Source organism: Centruroides sculpturatus, unplaced genomic scaffold (assembly GCF_000671375.1).
Source record: "Centruroides sculpturatus isolate CEXI.00-Female unplaced genomic scaffold, Cexi_2.0 scaffold805, whole genome shotgun sequence".
Taxonomy (NCBI): domain Eukaryota; kingdom Metazoa; phylum Arthropoda; class Arachnida; order Scorpiones; family Buthidae; genus Centruroides; species Centruroides sculpturatus.
The window spans coordinates 79,977-98,771 of record NW_019385299.1 but is presented as its reverse complement, the minus strand read 5'-3'; the positions used below and the strand labels follow the sequence as shown (position 1 = coordinate 98,771).

The window sequence follows — 18,795 nt, the reverse complement described above, 5'->3', positions numbered from 1 at the left end:
CTTGTTGACATAATGAACGATCGTACGAAAACTATTGTATAAGTCAATTGTAAAAACACTTACCTATAATTAGACTTTAGCGATGTAAAATAATCATAAGTATAAAAGTTTTATATCATCGATATTACTGAAGATATATTAGGCCTAAATCGACTTTTAAAATGACTTATTGCCCGAAATGTTTTTGTCGAGATTATATAATACACCGTCGAAATATATGGGTTCACGTGGTATACATTAATCGAACACGTTGTTTACAAATTTATTTTAACTTACATTTTGGAATTTGCCGACGTCGTTTGCTAAAAGATTTACCATTTGTCCCACATTCGATCTTTCCATAGACGAAAGACTTAACCTAATTGCCTGCAAATGAAAGTTTTATATAGAATGAATATTTTCAGAAAATTATGTCATCATTAAATAAAAAAATACCTATAATACTTAACATAGTTCTCAAACAAACTAATTGATTAAATTTTCTAATAATAATATTGACTTATCTAAGTTATAAATCATCATCAAGGCCTCCTATTGATATATACAGATATAGAAAAACAGACTGTATTAACATTTATACAGATTGTAAATCTATGAATCAATGCTATATTAAGATAATACAAACAATTCCTCAAAATGATATATTAAAACAAATTTCGAAAAACGCAACTAATTTTGTATTTAATTTGCTTTCTTTCTAAAACCAAATCTGTCTTTACGTTTGAGAAGTAATTAAATACTACAATTCTATTCTATAGGCTTATTCAAAACTGTTAAATCATTCGATAAGCGTAAGATAATTTCATTACAGGCTTTTGCATAGAAGGCAGAATTTGGTTAAGACAAATTGCAAGATTTTTAATGTTTTTACTTCTGTTAGAAGTTTTGCTTACTTTTATTACAGAAATTATTTTTATTACCGCTACAACTTTTCCTGCTGTGCCGAATAAATCTTCTATACAGCCAAACGTTGGCGCTCACGTATACAAGTATAGTAATATATGGACAAAAAGTAATTTGTTAAATTAATACAGAATTATTGTGGCCACACCTAGTCAGTGCATCCGGACAAATCTAATCCATAATTCACACAATAAAAACCTTGCATACTAATGCCAGTAATCGAAACAATTTTTCATCACTAACACGAAAACTTCATCATTATCATATTTTAGACATTGACAGTAATAACGACTACTAAAAATTCAAATACAGAAAGTGCAATACTATGGACTCGTTTACATTCCATTGAAATAAAATTCACGACTTCCTTGCATTTTAGTTGTCGATAACGTTTTTGCGACGTATTGCTTACCAATAAAAAGAGATATTGCTGTACGAACAAAAGAAAAAGAAATGAAATATCTAAGTTCCCATTTCATAAAAACCTAAAAAGCATAATGAATAAAATTGAAGATCGTAAAGAAACAGATCTGGTATTGAGAAGAGCATCCACAATTTACAGCATCCTTAGAAATTACAAAGAAAAAACTAATAAAAAAGCACAAGCGTTTATAGAATTTCCTACGAAAACTAACAGTCGGGAGTTAAAAAATAATACACCCGAGTTTCAAAGAAAATCTCGAAGTATACCTTAAACAACATAAACACAAGAAAGAATAGTGTTGCACGGTATTGTCATCCATGGCGCAAGTGGAACGCTCAACTGCAAAATGGGAGGAGGCCGACATCATAAAACCGGAGCATTCACTATCCTTAGCGATGAGTACAGAAAAGATAGAAAATACAGAAAAAAGATGATAGACGGATGTCTGAACGATAAAGACCCTGAAAGATTACCATCAGTTTCTATGCTGATTGTAATCTCTCATTTTTTCCTCCACCATGTACAGAATAGAAATATCTGTATATACAAATATAAGGTGAAGAGAAAACTAAAGCATACCAATTTATAGACTGCTCTTCGTTGAAACAAAGCAATATCACATTTTCAATCTTGCTTTACTTATATATTAAAACATTTTTTATAATTATATTTAATGTTTTACTTTTGTTATTATTTTGATTTGATTTTCTGTAACGTTTGCCTTTCTAAAAATTGTTCGGTGTATTTTTATTCCTAGTTAAATTAAATTTATTATATTCAAAATTACATTACAATTTGATATTCTAACGAGAGAATGTAATATAACGTTTGAGGACGGTTTGTAGAAAAAACCGAAAACCTTACTGATTACTAAACGTTTTTCTTGACAAAATAAATAATTGTATATGATGTATATAAACTGCATTTTCATTTCTTTACAATATAGTTCAAATTACTTTATAAAAAATAAAATTACACAAATATCGATTGCTGAAAAATTTTTTTACAAATAGTTTGAATTTGTCTTTAATTCCTTCGATACATTTAATAAAAATACACTAACGTAAAAAGAATATAAATCTAATTGCTACTCACCTTTCTATATATAAGAGTGCAGAAAGCTATCTTTAACTTCATTCCATATAATTCAGTTATAAATGCACTAATATTATATATACATAAATATATCGCAAGTAGAATAAAAAATCCCGCAAGTGTAGCATAGATCTTGTATTGATTCATTTCCTCTCTGTTCTCAAAATAATTTATTATTAATCCTACGAAGTATGCTTGGCCTGCAACTAACGCTGTCATCTGCGGACGAACATAAATATCAGTTATTTCAATAATTTTAGAACATTCTTTATGTCTTTCAATTCGGTTGTCGTAATACCTGAATGAGTACAAGTAGAATAACTACTAAGTATTTCCAACCAACGAAACGTAATAAAGCTTTCAGTATGCTCGAATTCTTCTTCTGCAATTCCTGGTTCCATTCTCTGAAAAGAAATTGCAATGAAACCTAAAAATTGAATAAAATATTTCAATCAACAGGTTATTCTAGAACTTTTGCACAACTATGAATCAATGTAATGCTTTTAAAACAACTATTATTATTATATCTAACTATTATTACGTGAATATCTAATTCTAAATGGAATGCTAATATTCTGCTAATCGGAATGTATTTAGACAGTGCTGCGCTAAAAATCCGGAGCCACATTCTAAACAGAAATGGAAAGAGAATTTATATGCATTACTGCAATACAGAAGGGGAATAAAATATTGATACAGTATAACTATGTAACATTTCTATGTAACATTTTAACTATGTAACATTCTAAGACTGATACGTGAGTAAATATCATGCATAAACAGATCATTAATTTGCAGCAGCATGTGTTGAAACAAAATGCACAGTAATGTCCGCAAAAAACAGATGGCGATTAACTTATTAAATTTTGTATTATTTACTAAAGTTTACAAAATTTCCGCGTTTTCTAAACCTATACTTCCCTGTGTAATTCGCAACAGACTAACAAACGTGTACTAGACTTAAAAACGTTTAAATTTATAATTAACAGTCCTCTAATTCATATTTTTTAATATGTAAAGTAAATGTAAATTTCACAGCATTTTAATTGATATAAAAAATTCGTTCTAAATACTTACTATTGAATTTGAGGAAAGATTTTATGATTACAGTCGACCCCCCGTATAACACGGTAGATACGTTCATGTTTTAATGAATCCAGCCAACCACAGCCCGGCACGTATGCAGTTTACGGACTACGGCTGTTTGAAAGGTTTCTTCCATAAAATTAATCGATTCTAGACTAATTCGACTCAACATTTCCAAAATACGTATAATTTTTTGGTAATAATCCATATAAACTATACTATAAACAAAAAATTGTAGGATTACTTATGGAGCGTGCACCGTTCGACTACGCCATTGCTTAAGCTTGTTTTCGTCGTGGAGATTGTCATCGAATGGCGCTCGCGTGCTTCCTGATAAATTATTTTTTTTTGCGAAAAATTCGCTGATGTTTAGAGATATCATTAATATAAATATCATTTTTATGGACGTTAAATAATGTGTTTTGGTAGGTCCGTTGCTCGTTTAAACTCAAAGGTTTGTGTAATCCTGTCGCGACACGAGTCGGCGATGACGTTTTATCGAATTATAGGAGGTTTTTTTGCATGTTTGTACGAATACTGTCGCAATTTTTTCGCCGTGATATAGGAACCCGAACTATAGGAACTCGTGTTTTAGAGAGGTCGACTGTAGTTTGCTTATCTGCAAATTGCAATAATACAAATTTTGCTAAATTTGTTATAATTTTGTTTGTTGCATAAGTAGTTCAGAAGACAAAATGTGTTGATTAATGTGTGCGTGTGCACATTTATCAATTTACTTGAGGCTAAGACGTCTTTGCCAGGGTAAAAAATAAAGACAACGAAGATTAAAACGAAAATAACATAATCAGTTCAGTTATTTATTCTACTAATGACATATTTAAGATACTTAACAAATAAAATTACAATATGTTATGTTAATTTTTTTCTAATGTATCAACTTCAACGTACTATACCATTCACACCCGAATATCAAATGGTAATCTCCAAGTCAATCATAGTTCGCTAAAAAAATGACCAAATATTTAAACTTGGCCCATCGAAATCCTGATAAAACTTAATTTGTGCTTGTCGGTACCTTTTTCTTTTGTAATTTTTCTATTCGAATGGAACAGTACCACTGTTGCATAGAAGAAATGGGCTGCTTCAAAAGGAAGTTAAAGTTAATTTGACCTAATGTAGTCGTTGACCTCTTCCCAGGAGAGAGGATAGTCAACGACAACTAATTATCATAGTTTTACAATTATTATTTGAAAAGTAGTGCTTGTTAGACAGGTTGAGATGATCCGCTCTTGTTCCAAGTTATTTACCGTAACGCCCGAAAGACTTCACGTAACTTGTTTAAATTGCTCTTAAAAGATGATAAAGTGTTAAAGTTAATATTAATTGGATAGATTCAAAAAGTACCCGTCACAGCCATTGATACACTCGGCGAAAAATTTATAAACTAGTTGCTTAACTTTTTCGGCAACATTTGATGGCGTCGTCCGTTACGATATTTTAATTTAAAAACTTTTTATATTATTTAATTATTATAAAAATGCAAAGAGATTAATTTGGAGGGTAAAGACGGGTTTTATAAATAATTAAATGTTAATAACGAGTAAAATCGTTATTAGACTCAGTTCCACTCTACTGCAGATATAACATTGCCTCCTTTATTTTCTTATTCCCCCAACTTTTAATCATCAAAATTTAATTGCATAAATTTTCCTAATAAATAAACCTCCCTGCGAAAGTTCATAAATTTTCAACAGAAAGCGAAGGAGTTATTAAGCTTCAAACAGGATGAACAAAATAGTGTCACACACAAACACTAACATCTAGACATACTGAAATTACCTCCGATTTTTTTTCTCGACGTTTCAAAGTGTCCTGTGTTAAAAAATAATAATCTTGGGGTGGTTCACCTTTTTGAGCCATCGCTATCTTGTATCTCCGCTATATCTCACAACAGGGAAAGTAACGAGAAAATGTCAAAATGAATCGATTTAAATTGCTCCAAACCAGGCCAGTTTTGTCCCAGGCTAATTGATTTTGCTACTAATTTTATATACGATTTAAATGTTTATGTCTTCTACCGGTTTTTACTTATATATAATTCATTCATTCTCACCATAAAATAACTGTAATTCTGTATTAAAATTGAAAATTATTCACATTTCTCACACAAAAAACATATTTCACTTAAATGTACAAAAGTAATTGAGATGTTTACTGCAATGTTTTTATAATCATTACTATGAATTAATGTGCAACGCATTTTTACATCAGTTTTTAGTTTAATTCATTCCAGTGTTTTTAACACAGCTGCTTTATGTATCGACACATGAATGTATGCAGAAATGAAATTTTTTTGCTGGGAACAAAAGCCAAGATTTCAAATTTAGTTACGAGTGTAACCACGTGGCACCTGTAAATCGTCAGCATTTTTTCATTCAGACACTTTGGGTGCTATGTTCAACTCAAAACTTCACAGAACACATTCTTGACATTGGAAAGTTAAAATCTTAAGGATTTTTTTTCATATCTTTTCAAAAATTTTTATTTAAAATCTTCTTACGCGTTTAACATTGTAGCAGCGTTATAACTTATAAAGTACTTTACCGGACAGATCGACTAATTCACCTAGTTTATGTATTTCAGAGCACTAAATACAATGAATGTAATTAATCATTCACCTTCTACGTATGAAAAAAAAATAATATGTTTTGTAGATTACTTCTATAAAATAATTTCAAGTAAACATTTTGAATGGAATCTAGAAAATGTAAATAATTCTGCAGTTTTGAGTCCAGTAAAATTTTTACTGTAAATCAAATAAATATTATAAATTTTAATTTTGCAATAAATTTTTTATATTGTTAAGTGCTATGTTACATATATTTAGTACACAACTAATAATGACTAATATATATATATATATAACAACCTTCGCTTGTTCTATTTAATTTGATTAGACTTAACCAAATAATAATTAAATCTAAAATAATCAAGTAGCAGTAACTAAAATATCGATGTCCACATCTAAATAATAACTAACTTACTTCTGTAGCAGATCGCCAAGATACTCCGAAGTATGATATTTTGAACATTTGTATAAATCTTCTTCCTTTAAAACTAGTTTTCTTCCCTCGTTTATTATTGGGAAAACCCAACTGAAAAAATAATTTAATTATTAATGTTGTTTACCATAATTTTCTGGTCTTAATAATTTTGAAATTTTTACGATGGTACTCAACTTGCCGTACAACGCAATGAACGATGTTTATCAACACATATAGTTTATCGTAATTCATTACAATAATAACGATCAAATTGTTTACTTTGCTAATTATTTTCCCAAACAATGACATTTTAAATTTTGCTATTTTTTTTTTAATTAAAATTAGCATAATTGTTCAATGACATTTTTTCAGTGTTTCTGAAAAAACAAATGCATTTACGTTCAATAATAAATATTCTAAAGAATTCAGCAACGAGTTGCTTAACTTTTCCGGGAAGATTTGGTGACACCATCTATTATAATATTTTATTAAAATATCTTTTTATATTTTTAAACTATTCTTAAACGGCAGAGAGCTTAATTCAGAGAATAGGGACGGGTTTAAAAAAAAAAAAAAATTGTAAATGCTAATAATGAGTAAAATCGTCATCAAGTCAGACCCTAAACGAGATATGACATGACACCTTTATCTCTTCACCCATTGAAGTTTTCACCACTAAAATTTTATAGCCCTTGTACGTGAACTATCCTACAAAATACTAGAAAATTTTGACAGAAGACACGGCCGTTATTAAGCTTTAAAAAGGGTGAAAAAATCGTGCTTTCTACACACATACTTATACATACGCAAACATAAACGCCGTGCATACATAAAAAACGAATTTTTTGTATTTCTGGCCGTTTCAAGATCACAAGTAAAAGAAAAACCGAGTAATCTTGGAAGCTTATTTTATGACTGATGGTCATACTTTTTTTCTGTCATATATAATAGCCGGGAAAGTGAAAATACTGCTAAGATCATCAAGTATATTTTTAAAATACTAACTCAAAAATAAATTACTTTATTTAAAACAAGTTACGAGCATCAAAATTTGACAGTGATTCACAGTTTAGAAATTTAAATTAAGGAATTTTTGTATTCAAATTTAAAGACTAACAGCTCATGCGATATTGGAAGAATTAAACATTTATATGCGACTGAATTATCTTTGAAGAAGTTAACACAATCTTTCATTAATTGTAAAAAGAACGCAAAAATTGTACTTTTAAATTATATTTTTCGGTTTTAATTATTATAAAACACAATATTAAATCATGCAAAAATCTAATTGCAATGACAAGATTCTACCAAAATGTGAGAAAAGATACCAGGCATTTAACTTCCAAACTTCAAACCCTAAAGCTGAAAAAAATACTTTACAATCAGGTCAAGTAATTTTCAACATTAATAACTGTGACTGTTTTTAAAGTCTGTGCATTTCAATCACCCAATCCACATGCAATAGATTATAAGTGGTATCTAGGGATCAAATATCTCATAGATAAATAAACTATCGAAAAAATTATATCAGAAATTATTTATAAATAATTACTTACATTTTTTATAGCAGGTCGGTTTAGAAAGAAAATAAAAAACTTTACGAAACTTTTCGAAACGAAATTGTACAATTCATTTGCAGGCTTTGTTGTTTGAATGAATGTATAACACAATGTGAACATTTGAGTTATTCTTCACTAGCTGTTACCCGCAACTTCGCCAGCGGGGATTTTACAAGCAAACCCTATTTATATTCAGTATTTCAACAACCATAGTAATTGTTATATAACACCTACCGCTGAGAACGANTTTTTTTTTTTTTTTTTTTTTTTTTTTTTTTTTTTTTTTTTTTTTTTTTTTTTTTTTTTTTTTTTTTTTTTTTTTTTTTTTTTTTTTTTTTTTTTTTTTTTTTTTTTTTTTTTTTTTTTTTTTTTTTTTTTTTTTTTTTTTTTTTTTTTTTTTTTTTTTTTTTTTTTTTTTTTTTTTTTTTTTTTTTTTTTTTTTTTTTTTTTTTTTTTTTTTTTTTTTTTTTTTTTTTTTTTTTTTTTTTTTTTTTTTTTTTTTTTTTTTTTTTTTTTTTTTTTTTTTTTTTTTTTTTTTTTTTTTTTTTTTTTTTTTTTTTTTTTTTTTTTTTTTTTTTTTTTTTTTTTTTTTTTTTTTTTTTTTTTTTTTTTTTTTTTTTTTTTTTTTTTTTTTTTTTTTTTTTTTTTTTTTTTTTTTTTTTTTTTTTTTTTTTTTTTTTTTTTTTTTTTTTTTTTTTTTTTTTTTTTTTTTTTTTTTTTTTTTTTTTTTTTTTTTTTTTTTTTTTTTTTTTTTTTTTTTTTTTTTTTTTTTTTTTTTTTTTTTTTTTTTTTTTTTTTGTGAGTGCACCACTCTGGAGTGAGTATTACACTAGAACAATAAATACAAAACTGGAATGACAAAAGATATACAATAAGTGACAACGCGCATACAGTATCAACCATAGTTAGCTAATAATGGAATTCGGTTAGACACATAACCGCTTTTTCTTAAAAATGTCCTTAATGAAGAAATTAAAGTAGGCACACAGTTCTTTGGACACTAGGATATGGGCTGGACAAGGCCAACCATACCCCAAAGACAGGACTTCCAGCATTAGCCTGAAGCGTTCGATTTCGTAAATATGGCATTCATATAATATGTGCTGTACAGTTTCAGCTTTACCAGTTGCGCAGGAATATATATATATGTACAAATTAAGAGCGAGAGGAGACTTTGCAAAATAAAAGTAATCGGAGGTTTATGACAAATAAATATATCTAGCATATAAATATTCTCATAATAAAACATCTTCCATACTAATTGCAGCATGCTTTAGACGATATTTAAATTATGCAACGTGTACTTTCAACTAACGCATTTTTATAAGGAAAGATCCAACACGTAGAGTACATCACAGAAAAACTTTAGAATTAAATATAAAGAATATTTTATTTCCTTCATCTGTTGAGTAATTGTTCGTATTTTTAATAATACAAGGGTGTAAGTATATTTTCAACAACTATAGAGGAAAAGGTGGTATTATGGAACTACTTCATTTCGAACTGATAATAAAGACGAACTGTAGCGGATTGTAGCTGAACTGAACTTTGCAGACATGCATAGCAAGGGGAAAACCCGTTTTTTTCCAGTTAAACGGTTGTTCGTATTTAATCAGCAAATTTGTGTTTTTCAAAATTCGGAAGTTTTGAATGCTAAGTGAATTTAATTATTTTTAAAATATAAATCGTGTAGTTGTAGGTTCACCGGTGCATGTATTCCGTTCCAGAGACTTAGGGATACATATTAATTTGTGTGATATTCACGTTTTCTTTTAAATTTTGGTCTTGACAGACAAAAGTTAATTCAAGATGGCGATGCGTGAAATATGGACCCCATTGGTGCTTTTAATATGGAACTCAACTTCTCCGAACTTTCTCTTTGCAAGCAGACATTCGTCTGGAGCAATTTGTGAAAAAGACACTAGGTAGAAAGCCAATTCTTTCCGAGAATATCGAAAAAGAGCTGCTGGAATATATATTTTTGACGGAGGTCATATTTTTCTATTATAAAAGCATTTTTGCGATAAAATACATTGGAGTAAATAATTTTGTAATTATTTAACATTTTTTGTACTTTCTTATTTGTTTTTGGCTACATTAAAGCATTTTTTGAAAATATACAGTAAGGTTCCATATTACCACCCGATTTTCTCTAAGCCTACTTTCTGACTTTTTGTACAAAAGCCTTCAAAAACCATAGTTATAGTTACACTAGCGAAAAATCCAATTAGGAACATTTAGTTTAATCGTTACCAGTATTTTCGCACAAAAAATGTGGGTGTAGTTATGATACCTTGTTTACAATTCACTAAAATGTAATTGGGGTTCCATAATACCATAAATACCATAATTCCATAAATGTGGGTGTAGTTATGATACCTTGTTTACAATTCACTAAAATGTAATTGGGGTTCCATAATACCACCTTCTCCTCTACTACTAATTTAATTCTATATTTATGCGATAACTTTATCTTATTAGTAACATAACAACGTTTGCGAACTGTTTGAGTTGTATTAATATAAACAATAAATTATTTTACTGCTTACTTGTAAAAATTAACTTTAAATAACTAATAAAATTAAATTTCTAATTATATTTTGCATATTAAGTTAAATAAATAATTAAACACCCATAAAACACATATTGATAAAGAAAATAATTTTAATTAAGTCTTTTTTATTTATCTCAAGAATCTATAAATCTCTATCAGAATATACTGTATGTTTTACAATCTCGCGCACACGTAAAGGTTTGTGGTTTTAGCTTCCATCTGGTGAAAATCGGAAAATTAAATAAAACAATAATATAAAATTTGTATATACATCTGGATTGTAACACGAAATAACGGAATGAAAATATGAGGGGGTTTGGTTTTAAAAGATTACTCCTGAGTAAATAACTTAATAGTTATTTATATTACAAACTTTCAATTATTAATGAGAGAAAATAATATTACATACCAGAAAAACATACGAGAGAAAATACCAACAGTATCGAATGGGTTACTTTTTTCCCCTCTCCATTCGTATCTATACTCTTCTATACACTTTTCATATGTAGTATTTATTACTCATCAAACCTGTATATCTATTCGATAACATATATAATATTTATATTAAAGTGTAAAGGTTTTGTGTGTTATTTGTGTTCAGAAAACCTTAAAATTTCGTCTAGACGTTATATGAATACGAAGTTATAATTATTAAAGTGTAAAGGTTTTGTGTGTTATTTGTGTTCAGAAAACCTGAAAATTTCGTCTAGACGTTATATGAATACGAAGTTATAATTTTTTCAGCGTTATCAAATTTCGTAAAAAAATAACTGTTAATATGTAATTATAAAATAAAAAATAAGCTGAATTTTGAATGTTGAAATAGGTTTTTATAAAACAAAACGTAAATGCTAACGAACAAAAAAAGTTCCTGATTAAATTTGACTCCACTCGACATACGACAGGACTTTTTTCTGTCTTCCCACCCCATTGACTTTTAACAATGGAGATTTAAAAGTAACGATGTCCTTTATATACCAGCTACCATGTTAAATTTCGTATTCTAATCATTACCTCATCCCCAGGTGTCAAACGAAACAGATCCAAACACAGACACGCACTTTACATACCGTATGTATATACTACAAATCGCTTCTTTGAGACCCCGGACCTAAAAAAATCAAAGCCAGGTAAATATTTGGAATTTCAAAACATTATGATTTACCCAAAAGAAACTAGGAGGGTCGAATTCGACACGATTCCAATACTTTCTCACGTATTATACATAACAAACCGAAGAAAGTAAAAGCTAGGAAGCAATTAATTCGATTTGAAATTTAAAGTTAGTCACGGTCAGTGCAGATAAAATGACGTTTTCATCATTCGAGTGATGTCAATAAATGTTCTGGTACATTGGTTAAAAACATTCCCAATGCGTAATTTATTTGAAACGAAATTGTCGTCATTTACTATATCCACACGTTAAAAGAAATTAGCTATAATCTAACATCGAAAAAAATCTTTTTAAATGCAGTTTTTTATTAACTAATCGAACGTCTTCCTCAAAAATAAAATTCTTTTTGTATTCCTGAGGAAGGTCATTCAAATGGCCGAAAATGTTTAATTAGTTAATAAACAGATGCATTTTAAAGAGTTTTCTTTTGTCGATGTCTGACTATTATTAAACTGCAGTTCAGAAAGAATGCCATTGGCTGTATTTAAAATAAAAATGTAATAAAAAATATATACTTAAATAAAGTACAAATTATACAACATTCAAGACTCATACAAAAAATAAATAAAATAAAACACTTGCACTTCCAGACCTCCATCAACCGTATCGAAGTTGACCTCGTTTTATGGGCTCTTCCCTGCTTGTGTTTATGTCAATTGTTTAAAAGATCCGTTACGTCGGATTACATGGAAATTTTCATTGCACAAAATTGTGTTTCAACGACTATGAAGTAATGTTAGAATACTTCGAAACTTTCTTTTCTTTGTATGAATTTCTTAAATTGTATATTTGTACATTTTTAAACCATTTGTTACAATCGTAAGAATTATTATTTAAATTAACTGATCATTAAATTAAATATATATTAAATAAATCAGTTATAATGCATTTATAACAACTGATTAACATAAATAGGTCGAAGCGTAGTTGTAAAAGCGTTGTTTATATAAAAATCTGTCAGCGTTTTCTCATTGGATATGTTACGTCTACTTGCAAATCCACTCTATACTGTACGTAGTAACTCTTCCAGGGGACTACAACGATATAAAAATAGAAAATAGTAACAAACTAAAAAATTATGTAAAAATCGAAAATAGAAAAAAGAAAATACTGAAAAATCGTACGTTAAATATAAAGATAAAATAGAAAAATTACATACCTACTTTGCAGTAAATGACATGGATATCATAACAGCAGATAAATCAAAACAGATTATCACAGTGAAACAAGAGTGGATGGAAACCAAAAAATCAAAAATAGTTAATAACGGGTCTTTTAGAGAACTACCAATAGACCCAAAAGAAGTCATTTACGCTGAATTTAAAAAACGAATTAATAAACAGCTAAATTAAACAAAATAAAAAAAGAAAATAAACAGTATAATTTAGCAAACGAAAATAGCGGGATCCCTAAGCTAAACCTACAGCTAAAAACACATAAACCAGGCAAACAAATATAACCCATCGTCGACTTCAAAAATTCAGTCCTATATAATTTAGAAAACAATTAAAACGAAAATTACAAAAGTATAAAATTCGAAATACTCCATCAAACACGCAGACAAACTTTTACATGACATAGAAAATATAAAAATAAACAAAAATTACAGACTTCCAAGCCTAGATATAGTAAACATGTACCTTCGATAACCTGGAATCTAATGGAAAGTACTGTACACTAAAAAAAATTGAAACAAAAAAAGAAGAAATTGATTTAATAGAATGCGTATACAAGAGTAATTATTTCGAAGTCGACAGTAAGTTCTACACACAACAAACAGTTATAAGCATGCAATCAGTCATAGGACCGAAGCTAGCAGAACTTCTTATGGTAAATATAGATCAAGCAATTAAACAAATTACAGGCATAAAGTTCTATAAACGATATGTGGATGACATAATTATACTATATGATCAAGAAATAATAAAATTAAAATAAAAAATAAACAAATTAAATGATAATATTAAATTTAAGGTAGGAAATGAGTCAAACACAGAAATAAATTACCTCGATATTAAAATAACCAGAATGGCAAAAAAGATTGAATTCGAGCCATACGCAAAACCATGTGAGATTAGAAAAGTGTTAAACTACAATTCAAACGTCCCATTATACAAAAAAAAACATATTCATCGTGAAGAATAAAAAAGTCGAGAACAGAACAAGCTCACTACAGAAAAAGAAAAAACATCTTAACGAACTGCGAACTAAATTCATATTAATTATAGTTTGAGTAACATTTTAGATTAAACGAAAAAATAAACACACATCGAATACAAAGTACATCGCGTGTTTCATAAACAAAATAATTTTAATTAAATCTTTTTCATTTATCTCAAGAATCGATAAATTCCTTTCAATATATACTGTATGTTTCGGAATTTCATGCATACGAAAAAATTTGCGGTTCTCTCTTTTAAAAACGGAAATTTAAATGGAACAATAATGTAAGATTTGTATAGGCCTATACACCTGTATTATAACATGAAATAACGGAATGAAAATATGAGAGGTTTTGTTTTAAAAGATTACTTTAAGAAAACAACATACTAATTATTTGTATTACAGAATTTTAATTATTATCGAAAAAATAATAATAATACATACCAGAAAAATATACGAGAGAAAACACTAACTGTATCGAATGGGTTACTTTTCTCTTTCCTCTCCATTTTCTACTAATTTCTGCTGTCTACAATTTTCTGTACACTACATCTGTTGAATTACTCATCAAATCTGCAATTCTATCAGATAACATATAACATTTATTTTAAAGTGTAAAGGTTTAGCGTGTTATTTGTGTTCAGAAAACCTTGAAGTTTCGTCAAGATGTAAAAACAGTTAAATTATGTTTTAAGAAAGATATAAATTTGTCATGATATAATTTAAACTTAAATTTTTTATATGTATATTAAAACAGGACATATATATGCAAAGAAAGAATTAACTAAAGATTGATAAATAAATAAAAATTAGTTACTTTTTATAGTAAAAGTTCTGTAATGAATTACTTAACTTTTCGGCAGAAAAACACTAAGATATATTTTAACATAAATTTAAAATTTTGTGCTGTACTATATAATATAAGTTAGTATTAAATAAGTAACTGTTATACCATTGTTTATGATAATATGGCAACAAGCTTAATTTTAAGGATCGAAATAGGTTTTTTATTAAACAAAATACAGATGCTAGAAACGAGAAAATATTGACTAACTTGTAAGTGTGACCCACTCGACATAAGGCACGACATCCCTTATCTTTCCACCCCTTCGACTTTTAACTACTAAGATGTAAGAGCAACGATTTCCCTTATATACAAGCTAAGTTGCCAAATTTAGTTTCTTTATCATTATTTCATCTCGAGATATGAGAAATATTACACGAAATAGACAAACCTACACACGTACAGTACAGTACGTGTGTGTAAATGTATATACACTTATTCACGGAATATTTTCTTTGTTTTTCAGTTTTAATTCCCAGCTGTAATATATAACAGAAAAAGGTATGACGATCTGTCAACGAATAACCCCCCCAAATATTTTTACATTATTAGACTAGAATTCTTGAAACATCGAGAAATGAGAAATGGGTAATTTTTGTATGTATGGATGTGTGAGGATCGTGTTTTATATCTCCAATAAGGTCAGACTTAACGAAGATTGTACTCTTTATTAGCATTTACAATTTTTTATAAAACCTATCTCTACTCTGAAAATTAAACTTTTGCAATTTTATAATAGTTAAAATATATAAAACATTTATTTTAATAAATTATGATAACAGTTGGAGCCACGAAAGTTTTTAATGCTGCGGGGAATGTTGAGCAACTCGTTGTTAGTTTATTTCTGGTTCGAATTCTTAAAACATAAAAATTTGCAAAGTACTCAAAGTGGATCAAATTTGACACGATTTCAATACTTTCTCGTGCTATACAAGTCTAAAAAAGAAAAGCTAGCAAGCAATCACGTTGATTCGAAATTAAAGGAAGTCACGTGTCGGTACAAATAAAATACCATTTACATTATCTGAATGAATTCCCTAAATGTTCGGGTACATTCGATAATGACAATTACAATGCATTATTTATTTGAAAGGAATTTATCGTCATTATCTCTATCCAAATTTTAAAAACGATTTATTTTATTTAAAATATAAGTCAAAACGACAATATGTTAAAATATATCTTAGTGTTTTTCTGCCGAAAAGTTAAGGAATTCATTAACTTTTTCTATAAAAATTAATTAATCAATTTAAGTTTAGATTATATCATGACAAATGTATATCTTTCTTAAAACATAATTTAACTGTTTTTACATCCTGAAGAAACTTCAAGGTTTTCTGAACACAAATAACAGGCTAAACCTTTACACTTTAAAATAAATATTATATATTATCTGATAGAATTGCAGATTTGATGAGTAATACAACAGATGCAGTGTACAGAAAATTGTAGATGTGAGAAATTAATAGAGAATGGAGAGAAAAGAGAAAAGTAACCCATTCGATACAGTAGGTGTGTTTTCTCGTATATTTTTCCGGTATGTATTATTATTTTTTCAATTATAATTAAAATTTTGTAATACAAATACCTAATATGTTGTTTTCTCAAAGTGATCTTTTAAAACAAAACCCCTAATCTTTTCAAACCGTCATTTGTATATCAGGTGTATATACAAATCTTATATTATTGTTCCATTTAAATTTGTTTTTAAAAGAGAAAACCGAAAATTTTTCCGTTTGCATGAAATTTCGAAACATACAGTATATATTGATAGAAATTTATCGATTCTTAAGATAAATTAAGAAGATTTAATTAAAATTATTTTGCTTATCAAACACGCGATATACTCTGTATTCGATGCGTGTTTATTTTTTCGTTTAATCTAAAATATTATTCAAAGAATAATTAAGAAGTTAATTTTATCAGTTATGTTAAAGTTATTATTTTATGTACTGAGAAATTTTATCATTTATATTACTACCACTCAAACAGTTTACGAACGTTTTATGTAGCTCATGACTTGAAATTATCGCATAAGTGAGTAGTATAGCCTATAAATACCGATTCTGACTCACTAATGTAAATGATTTACAATCAGAAAATTTCAAATATCGTTAAAAATTATTCAAAATCAAGAAAAATTTAAAAAAAATCAGAAAATTAAGTAAAAATAAAAAAATCAACAGCCTATAAAATAATGATTAATTAATTTACAAACTCAACAATATGCGCTTTATTCGCATTTCACAATCTTTCATACCTCTGTATACAAATTTTAAATCACTCGTGTTGTATAAATCCTCTATACGCTTATTCATTATTTTTTTGTTGAATCGATCAGGCAGATAAACTTAAAATTCATTTCATTCAGTGTCCATGAGAACTACTAATTTTTTTTATCACTGTAGCGTGTGTGATTTAACATTACGAACTCGATATTCGTAATCAATTCGCAGTTCGTTTAATTTTCTTCTGGGAGTATTTTGAACTTTACCAATATTGTTTAGTTTATTCAGAGTCTCCATTTATATAGGAGAAAATTCAAAGAGTATAATTTATAAATATTGAAATACTATATCTCATCATTACATTAAGATTATTATCCCTGAGATTCTCTTCATTATCTGTAGTTTTAACTGTAATAATATCTGTTATATTGAATGGAATAGTTTTATTTATGACTATATAAGTCTCTCCTATGTTTATTTTAACAGAAAATACTAATTTATCATTTATAAATATACCTATAGATACATTTAATAATGGCATATTGTTTGCTCAATAAATCTTACTAATGAATCCATCAGATTCTAACATGTATTTTTTTTTCATAATTTTTTATATCACTTTCATCATTAGAGAGATCGCCTAAGGTTAAATAAAACTGGTAACTTTCAAGAGGCAACGTATGTACACCCAATCTATAAGACTCCTTAAGATGAATGAATGGTTACTTGAAGCAAATAAACTATTTTCTGTGTTTTTAATTATATTGTTTGGATTTTCATCAGTTTTGAAATAATTTTCAATATATGATTTTGTAACAGCATCCGTGTCTATAATTGGATTTTTTACATTAGTTATTCTTTTGTTATCAGAATCGTAGAAATTATTTTTCAACAAAGGAGTTGGAGGTGCTGTACATATAATAAATTTTAAGTTCTAGAAGGTATATTGTTGTCTTTTGTATCAACTTAGCTAAGACAAAAGGTGCGATTATCTACATAAAATTTTGTAGCAACTTCAAATTCTGAAATAGGTTGTGAAACGTCAATTATTTTCTTATTATTAGCATCAAACCTTTATAACAATTGAATTATTCTCTAAATATCTTCTATTTACAACATTTTCGTCTTTCGTTAGATCATCAACATTATGAATTCTTCTGTTTTTTGCATTGAAAGCACCATTATGTAATTTCAGACATTTACTATCTAATGTGTGAAGTTTTTCACTCGTTTCTGTTATAAAATTATTAACGCTTAAATCTAAATCATTAATGTTTTTTGTAAATAAGTTTTATCAGTTATGTGATCTTCTAATATTTTAAATTTATTAGCATTTTCTTTAGGAAAAGCTTGAAAATCTTTATTTAATTCAATGATCTTTTTTAATCTCTGTTCTAATTTATTATTAATACTAGCTGCAAGGACCCGCTTCGCTGGGCAAAAAGTAACGATGGTGAAGATTAAGATAATTACATTATAAGTAATGTTACCCGTTTTCACAAAATGCAAGAATTTGGTCCCCCGTTTCCAGACTAATTAGAGAATTTTTACGTTTAGTCAAACGAACAAATTTCAACGTTTCTGGAACGTTTTCAATCGTTCTATAATCGAACCAATTCGAATTTTATGTTCGAATTTAATTCGAACAAATTCGAAAAAATCGAACAAAACATTCGAAATAGAAAGCCACTTTCAACCACTTTCAGCCTCATATCTCCCGCACCCTTATAGCTATCGAGACGCAACCACCCCTATGCACG

At 27.9% G+C, this 18,795-nt stretch overlaps 1 protein-coding gene across 2 annotated transcripts in view; it reads right to left on the bottom strand.

Moving 5' to 3' along the window:
- LOC111637335 (multidrug resistance-associated protein 4-like) overlaps window positions 1-14,582 on the bottom strand; it is a 56,315-nt gene extending 41,733 nt beyond the window's left edge. For both annotated transcript variants that reach the window (XM_023382814.1, XM_023382815.1), the window contains exons 1-5: window positions 14,408-14,582; window positions 6,514-6,624; window positions 2,721-2,826; window positions 2,423-2,641; window positions 277-366 (exon numbers count right to left, since the gene is read on the bottom strand). In XM_023382814.1, coding sequence (XP_023238582.1) covers window positions 277-366; window positions 2,423-2,641; window positions 2,721-2,826; window positions 6,514-6,624; window positions 14,408-14,472 — 591 coding nt within the window. In that variant the 5' untranslated portion in view covers window positions 14,473-14,582. The remainder of the gene's footprint in view (window positions 1-276; window positions 367-2,422; window positions 2,642-2,720; window positions 2,827-6,513; window positions 6,625-14,407) is intronic.
- Between the last annotated feature and the right edge of the window lie 4,213 nt (window positions 14,583-18,795).